An 11,224-nucleotide genomic window follows, 5' to 3' on the forward strand; every position below is an offset into this window, starting at 1 on the left:
AGTTTAGGGATCCAGCTACCGGCCTCTAAAAATCGGCGATGGTGGCCCGTCGGTCGGTCACTCGAGAGAGGAGAAACTCGATAGATGGAGTGGATGGTTCCATTGCGGCTTCTCGTTCCATTTCTTGGTCATCTTCTTTTAATCTCTCATCTTGCTCCGTCGATCTCTGCCGATCCTTCTTCTCATGGTAACGTCGAAGGAATTCATCTGGTCCTGGAATCTCTCGTCTCTACTGCGATCTTGTAGTCAGATTTGTAATTTTGGGTTTATGATTTGGATTTCTTTCTGACAATCTTGCTCTTTTTTGGCTCGAATCTGTTCGGCTGTTTTACTGTTTAACTAAAATCTGTTCGATTATGGCGTAATTCAACGGCTGTTCTTATTTGACATTCCCTTTTCTTGTCTCATAAAAAAAAAAAAAAAAAAAAAAATTCCCTTTTCCTTGTTCTTCTCCAACCGTGAATTTGTCTGGGCCTTTCCATCTTGGCATCTTTTATTTCGAGTGCGATCGTTGAGTTAGCTTCGACAATTTAGGGTTCATGATTTGAGTGTCTCTCCGCATCAAGTTTGCTGGCGATCTTGCACTCCCGTAGAGGAATCTGTTGTTCGGTTGGTAGATGCTTTGGTTCTTGGCTCCAATTCGCACATATTGTGTGAATCAAGCCTTTTCTTGTTTGTAGTTCCTTTTCCTTCTTTTTTTTTTTTTCCCCGTTCTGAGGGTTTGTTTGGTTCTCTTGTTTTGATATAGCTATTTGTCATTTTAAGTGTGATCTTGTTTTCAGCCTGGTAAAATCAAGGTTCATGATTTATTTCTCCTGGCATCTTCCTTTGCTTGTACAGGAGACTAAACTACGATCTTGTTTGTAATTGCTTTGTTAAATCATCTTGGCGCAAATTTGTTAAATCATCGTGGAAATCATGCATTTGTTTTTTAGTTTGGGATTTTGTTCGGTGGCATCTCGTGTTGTATGATTCCGCGAAATTCACTATATTAATTGATCATCTTATCAATTAAACATCAAAACTATGGTTGAAACTGGGTATCATGTTCTATTTTTTTTGTGGGTTGTCCTACTACTGCCTCTCAAGATGTATCAGGAGCAGAATTCTCACTTTGTTCCAGTTCGACTGTATCTGTTGTTTATTTTTAAGAACAATGACATCGATCTATTCCAAGGAAGCATGCATTTCATTTCCATATTTTTGTCAAACTTGTGATGGCGGACTTAATGTTTCATTTGTTGTTACATTTTTTGATATTATTTATCTCATGGATGTTGCATCCTAAAATTGTAGGGTGCTACTGGACTGAATCATGTCAAAACAAATGGCTTGGAGGATGTGGTGCAGGTTATGCCATAGCTGATCAATCGGACAACTGCAATGGTCTTTGTGAAGAGTCCAGTTACCCACCATGCCTTCCTTTCCATACCCATTTCCATTGTTGCAAACCAGGTGCGCCAAGACTTATTTGCTAATATGTGTTTAAGTTACACAAGATCACCATGCTAATTTATTAATATTGTTAAAGTACGTGCAAATTAGTATTGAACCTTAGCAGATTAACATGTTGGCCTTCTATGACATGGACATTCAATTATTGTCAGAATGATGGCTTTAAATTTCTATAGTTGGAAGGTTGTATATGTACTGCAAGGAATAAACTGTGCATCGTTTATTGTATAATCCTACCTCCTCTTTCACATAATTTGCATAATGCAAATCATTCTAAACCTCTAGTAGTTGCTGAAAAAGAATGCCAGCATGTACAATCAAGCAAAAGAGAAAAGGCATTCATGTATTCACAAAAATATGTGCCGTCTCCTTAACTCTTGGGTTGGATCATTTCAATATTTTGTTAATCAGAAAATACTTTCCAGCAATTTGCTCCGAGATTACGTCCTTTTCACACTTTTCCCATTGAATATGAAATTGGAGTCCTGTATAACAGATTGCATAATCAGCCAGCACTTCATTCTCTACAAAGTAAGATATGATGTTCTTTCTCAAGCATTTTTAAACCAAAATTTGAACCAAGATATCTTTTTTGTGATTTGATATTAGAGATTGCTTTTTCCTTTCACCTTTAATATTGTAAAACAAGGATTCGTTGCATTTGCACATCACTTTCCAATAAGTTGAACTGCAATGATGAAAAAGTTTGGGAGATCAATGAATCATTCTTTCTTTTATTCGCATGCACCCTCTTGAGCATGTTTTCTATATGCATTTCCCTTTTTACATACCTTCAGCCATTATGTCAAGTTCTTTTTTCCTACTCCATACATGAGTCTGGTCTAGTATTTTCTCAGGACTAAAAGGAAGACTTGCTTTAGACAACAAAAGGCAGAGATCATGGTTTAGAAAACAGCTTTTTTCCCCCCATGTGTGCTTGCATGCGTGCACCTTAATAACAGTTATCAAACTTCTGCAAGCATGCCATTATATATGTATGCTAATTGTAATTACCTTTTCTAATTAGACTTCTTGTTAATTGTATGTCTTAAAAATGTTTAGTGACCTTGAATACAATAGGTGAAAATGGGACTCCTTAGTTCAGATCCCTAGAGCCCTGAAATAAACCTTTCTTCTTATAGGTAATAGCTTGTCATTTGCTTTCTTATAAGCAGAAAGTCCAAGGGTAACAAATAGGTGTGCGAGATGCCAGATCAAGTTGGACTTTGGCGATGAGTACATATGTTGCACTGATTGCTCAGATCCTTACCTAATTGACAAGAGTAGCAAATTGGGTTATTGTAAGAGTGGTGCAGAGTTGACCAAGCAGTTAAAACCACAAGGTAAATATCATATGCATTTTTTTCCTATGCTCCCATTATGTTGAAAATGGCTTCCTTTCCTCATAGGCTGATGTAATACAAACATTTTTACTTGTTATCTTGAATTTAGAGCTTCATGGTGTGTGTGTGTGCCTATATATATGTGTGTGTGTGTGTGTGTGTGTGTGTGTAGATGCCATATTACCAGTTTGTCATACATGGAAGCCTTTGAAATGGGTCGCATCTTATGTTCCTAAGCACACCGAAGACTGGACCTGGCAATACGGTGAGATGTGCCCACAAGCCTTGCAGAACCTTTTGTTTTCTGACTTTTATGGGTTGTACTCACACTAGACTGGTGCGATCGCCTGCTTGTACCAAAAAAAAAAAAAAACCATTGAAAAAAGTTATGGTAATTTTATATTTAAATGCAACATTTTTTTCATGTAATACTTTTTGATCCTTGCAGAAATTTTCAAGTGGGTTGCTGGACCATGGATGAAATGCTCTTCTCCTTGTGATGGTGGAGTTCGTTATCGAGATGTGGGTTGTTTTGGAAGCAATGATTATGATGCATCCATCAAACACTATCCAGTAGATGATAGCAGATGTTCTGCAGAAGAAATGGTCAGTCAAAAATGTGTTTATGTTCATCAAGGCTTTGTTACAGGTTCATAATTTTGTCATTTTTCATTTCTCAGATCATGTTTATGAATCTAACAATTCATTTACTTGCTAAAGTTCAGCAAAAGTTCTGACAAAACATCATATAAATTGACCAATGTTCTGGAAGAATAAGAGGAAGTAAATAAGGCAAAATCGATGGAAGATCACGAAATTCATTCAAGAAAAGCCAAATTTGTGGTAATTTTTATTGATAACGAGCATAATACCAATTCTATTACTAATATGAATAATACTAGCAATAGTGATCAAGCAGAAGAGATGGTTTTGATATGCTACTCACAACAATCGGATTTCGTTGGCATATAATAAAAGGAGCTGATGGTTGATTTGGATAGGTTGTAAGACTCATAGTGTTTGCATATGGCAGGATTTTTCAAATTCTGTATTGACATATGCCCAAGATGTTTTAGATCTAGAAAGTCATGGAAACTATCCTGGATAAGGAATAATGACACTACTTTATCTCCTTTGTCTAATGTTTTATGTTTGATTCTGTGTTGTGGGCCAGGGTTTTGAACCTTAATAATAAGATCCCACTAACACCCCCCCCCGACAAAAAACGTCAATGTAACTGAAACTGACAAGTTTCTCCATCTAGATGGGGATAATTGCTAGCATGTGAAGTATGTTCATTTCTTGGGATTACATTGATAATGCAATTGTCATCATAGTCAGCATGCCTTGTTTCATCCTTTTACAACCAATTTCATTATTCTCTTTTGAGCTCTACCCTTTCTTCATTCATAGTGTTAAAATTAAAACAGGTCGTTCAAGATTCTCTAATATGTTCTAGAGCAATTCCTTCAGTTCTCTCTTCTGAGAATTTTTCCTGACCAGTTATTGGAAAGCCAATCTCTGTTATTTGTAATTTGTTTTTCTGATCTAATATCTTATTGCATAATTCTCAGAAGAGAATTATAATCCTCAGTTCTGTATTGCACAATTCTGGTGTAACATCACCAAAGAACCTCTTGCACATTTCTTTTTCCCATCTTTAGTGTTTATATGGATTAAGTTTGGATTCCTCTTGTCAAAATAGGAACTAGGCTTCATGGTTGACCTCCTCCTTTGCAAAGTGTTTGGTTTACTAATATCTGTTTCAGTCAATTTTTTTGAAGCTTCAAAATGTTGGAGCTACTTCTAACTGACATTATCATCCAAAGACCCTCAAATTATGGCAGATGTTGCATGCTTGTATAGATGCAATTGATCCATCAATAAGAATATTTACATACTCCAGGTCCTCGGTGTTCTGGGCACATCGATCATAGGTTAGACAAATTAGAATTATATTAACAAGATAGTTTGCATTTTTTGGATTTTCTTTCAATGGATATGGGCTGTGGAATTGCTTTTTATATAAAATCCAGAAGATTCCTTCAAGTATTCTGCTACCTTTTATAAATGCTTATAATAATCTGATACTGGTGCAAAGTGGAGTATAGACAAAGAAATTTGATTGGTTCCTTTGCATCATCTCAAAATTCATTCTGCCTGTTGTTTCTCAGCCAGATATCTGATGTATGACTTGGTGTGCTGGTGTGATAAAACAGGACACTGAATTCCATAAGGTTTCCATAAGGGTGTATAATTCATGGTTCCTCTTTTTTAGGTGCTTTGTCATATACCAAGCCCCTTCATACAATAGCACATGTTCCTTGTCTCATTATTCTCTTGGTTGTGTGGCAGCCTGCTAGACAGGAACCTTGCAATCTGCATAGCTGTGCAGACTTCGGCATCAGTGATTCAAATAATGGCGAGCAAAGGGGGATGTCCAGATGGTTGGTTGTATTATTTGTTCTTCTTGGACTTCTTTCCATTGGAGGGCTTGGCTTTGCAGCCTACACTTGTTACAAGCGGTATGTATATATGGACCAATGTCTTTCTCTCTAAAATTATGGAATATTAGAATCTTCTTATTATGCAGACGTTTACCTTTAGTGGAGGGCACCTACTTCTTAATTTTACTCCACTCTACAAGCAGTCTGTTGCTCATTAACTGACAGTTGCAATTTATACGGCACATTATCTATATATTCTTATTAGTTAAACATAAGGACCCTGCCCACCCACTCTCCCACCAAAAAAAAAAAAAGGGGAAGTGGGAAAAGGAATAAAAAGATTTGCTCGTACGGTGGAGTATCCATCCAAAAAAATTTAAATGGCAGCCCTTGGATCAGCAATGGAATTAAAACCATGAGCGACATTTTTCCTTTTGTGTATCACATGCATCAGGAGTGGATCAGGTGTTTGATACCTTCCCGCATGAACTCATTTTGGAAGTGGTCCATGATCTGAAGAAGTGGTTATGCTGTCGTTTGTCTGAAACAGTGCAATGACTTGTAATCTGATGAGCAGGTGGGAAGGCCTCTCATGAAAATGATAATGGCCACCTGATAATGTTGCATAGGACGACGTGTCACGCTGGTCATTCATTCAGTGCGACATTGTATCAACTAGTTGGGTACTTGGATTTGATAGAAGGTTCTAGGATGCTAGAATTTGATATTTGTAGCTCAAAACGTCTGATGTGATGCATCATTTCTTCGATCAATTTGCTTACAGTATCTCTGAGCCTTCATCTTTGTTGCTTGCAACAGGAGAACCTCAACCCCAAGCGGCTTTGTATATATCATGCTTGAAGGATATTCTTGAAAGTTTGTTTCATTTCTGCTCAAGAGGAGTAGGCATTGTTTGTTCTTTGTTGTGTCATATTTGGAGGATGCATGTGTAAGTGGTGACAAGCTGGAGTATGTGCATGTTTGTGAAAAGTTTGATTCTCATATCCTAGCTCTTACGTCTTATCAAGCTGTACGATGGCTCCATTCTTCTTCTTCTTCTTCTTCTTCTTTTTTCACTTTTTTATTTCAAAGAACTTGGAAAGGGTATACCATAAAGAGAAGACGGCTTGTTAAGTCCGTCTCTTCATTTAGGCGGTTGACTCGAAGGGCATATTTACTGCTACCAGCAGTCTAGCCCGACTGATGCTCCAGCCAACAGGGTATGTGCTGATCTTTTTTATCTTTTGCTAATACTGTTTTAACAATCACCCTAATCCTCGTTTGAGAAATCGAATCTTGTAGTGCTTTCATCTATAGCAGGCTCTTGTTTAAGTTGTAATTGTTCATCTATCTGGAGAAAGTCTCATCCTTTCAATAACTGGAGCATGTCATGTTATGATCATGACTGGAATTGTCTGGTGCTCAAGAATACAACAATCTGCTCTCAGTCAATGAGAAAGAGTTGCTGTGGCTATTGTAGTTCACTGCTGCCTTTGCATGGCGGCCAAGCTGACCGGCTGATCTCTAAAATCGAGCATTTATATCATATCCATTCATGGCCTGTTTGGATGGACTATATTATCCGGCTGGAGCTGTGGTAAAGAGTTGAGACAAAACTGATCTGCTAGAGTATGTTTTGAGATTCATCAACGGCCGTTGAATCTACCGTCTCTAAAACTTTCAACCGTCTCTAAAACTTTACAGGTAAGATAGAATACTTTTTTTTATCTACACATTATCTCTCACACTTCTCTGCCATGCGATAATCTCTCCACCTCTAAGCGGTCATCTTCCCTCTATTTCTCAAAGGTGGGTTCTGATGGCAATCTTATCATGGGCATTTAAGTAGGTTCTTCATCTTCTCCTGGCGCTTGCTCAATATCATAAGAAATATATGGTGGTAGGTCAGTGCTAGCTGCATTTTATTACAGCAAATGTTAAGGTGATGCATCAAACATCAACTATCCTTTCTTGGGATAAGTCTTGGGCTATCAGTAAGCTAGGGTTTTTGTTATTGATGGTAACTAGGGGTTTTGAGTTGAATAGCTAGAAGCTTGAGTTTAACTTAATTCAAAATATTTGGATTCAAAATTTGAGATCGATCAAGTCTTAAATCTGAATTCAACTCAAGAGAAAAAATGATCAAGTCTTAAATCTGAATTCAACTCAAGAGAAAAAATAATATTTAAGATTGATTCGATTTGATTTGAATATCAATCTAGTCAAGTTAAAATTTTGTTTGCGCTTGCGTTTAAGTTTTAATCTATTATTAATATATATATATATTTGTATATATTATAAATAAAAATAATATTATTAAAAATATAAATTTGAATAAATTTGTGAGTTTTTGAATCGAGTGTTTTGTTATTCGAGTTGAATAATAGATGAGTTAAGTTGAGCTTGCATTCGAGTCAAATTTGAGTAATTCATGTGCAAACAATGGGGTATAATTAGAGGATCTACTTTTCTCTGATACCTTATTGACATGCTGGTCTATTAAGGCAATTGGAATTCTATAACAAAAGCTTAGAAACCTATATTAATTGTTGTTTTATGAATGAATTAATGGTTTGAGAGGGACAAAATTCAGTTAACAATTGCTCTGGTCTATAGGTGCTTATAATTTGGACATTAGGAAATCTTTGTTAGCAAGTTCCGAATTTAAGAACAAATCTAAGGAGTAAGTTTTGATTTTTTTTTTTTTTTTTTTTAAAGGATCTCAATCTAGATAGCATGCGATTTGACTAACTTTTTTTATAGTATGCAATTAATCCCACCAAGCATTTCCTCGAAAAGTATTATAGTATTATCTCTTGAGACTTAGGCAAGGTGGTGAGGGTTTGATTTTAGTTATTGGATTCGCCCTTTTAAGAATAAGATGAGTATAAGATATAAAAAGTGGAGATTAGCTCTTTTTATTTTAAAAAAAAAAAAAAGAGTTGAGAATTTGACCATAAAATTCTCCTGAGATGTTTTGTGTAAAAAATAAAAAAATTGACTAATTTACGATAGGTATTCTCAAGGCTTCTATTCGGTGAAGGATGGATGTTAAGATTATAAAAAATTATTGGTTAGTATAGTTCTATCACGGTATTTTGGATCATTTAATAATAAATTGATACATCATCTATTAGTAAAAAAATTATATTATTATTTATTTTTAATTAAAAATTTTAAATAAAAAAATTATCATTCATTATGATTGGTCAACTAACCGTTTTTATTATTTTAAATAAAAAATTTATTTTTCTTACTATCATGGGTGAACCGACTAGCAGTTTGTTTTTTTATCGATATAGGCGGGGTTCACTTTCCATCGGCTATGATGATGATGTGGAAGAAAGAACGACAGCCGTTCCAACCCACGTGGACAGAACGAGTAAGCACATCAGATGCAGCGGCTCCGGCGGGAATTTAGGCGATGGACCAGCCGCCGTCCGTGACTGATGTATGTTCTTGTGTGCGGCTGTAATACAAATGGAAAAGTCTACAGAATTTCACGTGGAGCCTGGACCTTTTATTTGTCATTTTTGATCGTGACAATGACAGAGTGATGCACAGCGCACATGAGAATCCTATGGATGGAGTCAAACCATACACCCTGCACCACCTATCTTCTTAAACATTGCACCAAGCACTGTATATAATATAGAAAAATATATAAAATTTATTGATACTTTATTTTTTTTAAATAATAAAGTATAAAAAAATAAATCCAAAAATGGAATAAAATATATTTATTAACTTTAGTAAAGAATTGATTAACTTTTCTTTTCATGGAAGGAATTAGGTTTTGAAAAATATCAAAATCTTGACCCACTACCATATCTAGGTCAAATGAGGTTTAGTCTTCCCCTAGTTTTTGGCTCCTGTAGCCATGATAATTTATCGTGTCATTAATTTCGGAGCAATGCCAAACTAACCTAATTGATTGTTGACTAGTCAAGCAAAATTATTAAAGAAAATATATATTCAGGTGCGTATGTGATGGATTGTTGATGAGCATAGTTAACACTAATTATGAACTAGAACTTATAATAATATTTATAGAGAGGCTATCTTGGTCTTCTTCCATATTGCAACAGATGAGCCATCATTTACTCTTAATAATATAATAATAATTAATTATATAAAAATTTTAATTTTTTTAAATTTTTAATTTGAATATGAATTTTAATTTAATACAATTAAATTATCTAATTTTTAAATTTATGTAATTTGATTTTTAACTATTATTCCATAGCTATGGTGATAAAATTGCCATATAATATCACATGATCTATTTATGTAGCAGAATGAAATGATGCAAAAGACGATACCATGTGATACTATACTTTCATCGTGATGGTCGGATAAAATTCATACCTAGGATCTGAATTGAATATATTTTAAAAATTAAATAATTTAATTATTCTAAATTGAAGATTAGAATATAAATTGAGATATGCAGACAGTTTAAAATTTTTTATCCACAGCAAGTGAAGCATCCCCAGCAGTCTCCGGGCTTCTTCTCTGCAAAGCCCTCGGTCTTCCATGTGGACGCCTCCGCCGCTTGTGCTCCCATGGCTCGCGAGCTTCCTGATTCTCCCCCTGCCATCGCTTGCCCAAGTCGGCACCGCCTCGTTCTACGGACCACCGTATCTCCGTAAGTGCCACCGCTAGCTGTTCATCGCCGCCAATCCATCGATCCGTTTGCCAGCTGCTCCCTAATTAATTTAATCGTACGTTCTCAATCTCTTTCTCTCTCACACACACAGCTACTGCATGCTACGGGAGTGAGGAGGGGCAGTTCCCGGCGGACAATCTGTTTGCGGCTGCCGGGCAGGGGATATGGGACAATGGCGCGTCCTGCGGCAGGGAGTACTTGGTGAGATGCCTGAGCTCAGCGACGCCGGACGCATGCGCCCAGGGCCGGACCATCCATGTCGTCATACTCGATGAGGCCGCCGCACTCAATTCGATGCCTTCGACGAACGGGACCACCATGGTTCTATCAACCACTGCCTTCCGGATGATAACCCAGCACTCCGTAGATGTCATCAACATCGAATTCACCCAGTAATTATTAAGATTCCTCTCCTCCTCTCTCGTGCATCATCTCGATCTTCTTCCATATCAACCGCTTCTCTTCTCTCTCTCTAGCTCAACATTTATAAAAGCTGTCGACCCTGTTAACATGTTAGAAGGTTTCTTTTAAATCATCCGTTGCCCTTCTTAAGTCGGTCTCTTTTTCTATATCGACTCCATATAATCAAATTACTTTGCTCTTGGTATTATTATGTGCTCATCGATCTGAATGCCATCTTGTTTCTCAGGGTTTGACATGGGCTGGAGATCACAAGATCTGAGCAATTCTGAAGCATCAATGGATTCATTTAGTCTATCAATAAAAAAAGTGTCGATTCTTCGTTGTTATATATATATATATGCGCGTGTGCGTGCGTGTGTGTGTCGATTCTTCTACTTACAAAAATGGTGGATGTGCACCACCCCGCGCCACCCCCCCCCGCCTCTCCCTCCTTGCCATGTCATTTATTCGTCCTCTTTGTTTTTAGAGATAAAATTATCCGTCTTCTTTACTTTCTTTTCTTTCTTGCGCCGGCCCAGCCCGGAATAAGCGGGATATATTTCCCGGTAATTAACCTCACCTGAACTCCTAAATATTCCCCGCAAAGCCCTGTGATTGTGAAAGGAAGGATTCTCTCTGAAACAGGCACAGATTGCTTTACCAACAAACTAGCTGGTACCTTGAGGCCAGATCTCCGATGCTAATTTTTGAAACTAGCGTAAAGCAAAGTACCACTTCTATATAGTTGAAGGCAACCATCTCTGGGAATTAGACGGTGCACAGCTACGTTTGACCCGTCTCGTCGAACACCACTAGTTTGAGAGCTTCTTTTGGTTTCGATTCTGGCTTTAGCCAAACGCTAGCTGTGATGCCTAAAATGCAGTGTGTGCGTGTGTGTGTATTAATGT

The 11,224-nt window shown here is 37.0% G+C and overlaps 2 protein-coding genes across 4 annotated transcripts; both read left to right on the forward strand.

The window, feature by feature from the left end:
• LOC105047769 (uncharacterized) lies at positions 1–6,266 on the forward strand. 2 transcript variants are annotated; one of them, XM_029265340.2, is made up of 7 exons: positions 1–187; positions 1,297–1,455; positions 2,631–2,798; positions 3,247–3,404; positions 5,018–5,076; positions 5,154–5,323; positions 6,065–6,266. In XM_029265340.2, the coding sequence occupies exons 1-7, from the start codon at positions 85–87 to the stop codon at positions 6,196–6,198; spliced, it is 951 nt and encodes a 316-aa protein (XP_029121173.1). In that variant the 5' UTR covers positions 1–84; the 3' UTR covers positions 6,199–6,266. The 2 variants fall into 2 exon arrangements, with proteins under 2 accessions (XP_029121173.1, XP_010925143.1); XM_010926841.4 differs by lacking the exon at positions 5,018–5,076 and having other exon boundaries at positions 4–187.
• A 491-nt stretch (positions 6,267–6,757) lies between these two features.
• LOC105047767 (EG45-like domain containing protein) lies at positions 6,758–10,701 on the forward strand. 2 transcript variants are annotated; one of them, XM_073258810.1, is made up of 5 exons: positions 6,758–6,949; positions 8,548–8,696; positions 9,724–9,893; positions 10,006–10,306; positions 10,564–10,701. In XM_073258810.1, the coding sequence occupies exons 3-5, from the start codon at positions 9,782–9,784 to the stop codon at positions 10,568–10,570; spliced, it is 420 nt and encodes a 139-aa protein (XP_073114911.1). In that variant the 5' UTR covers positions 6,758–6,949; positions 8,548–8,696; positions 9,724–9,781; the 3' UTR covers positions 10,571–10,701. The 2 variants fall into 2 exon arrangements, with proteins under 2 accessions (XP_073114911.1, XP_073114912.1); XM_073258811.1 differs by lacking the exon at positions 8,548–8,696.
• Positions 10,702–11,224: the final 523 nt, after the last annotated feature.

Source organism: Elaeis guineensis, chromosome 6, assembly GCF_000442705.2.
Source record: "Elaeis guineensis isolate ETL-2024a chromosome 6, EG11, whole genome shotgun sequence".
Classification (NCBI taxonomy): Eukaryota; Viridiplantae; Streptophyta; class Magnoliopsida; order Arecales; family Arecaceae; genus Elaeis; species Elaeis guineensis.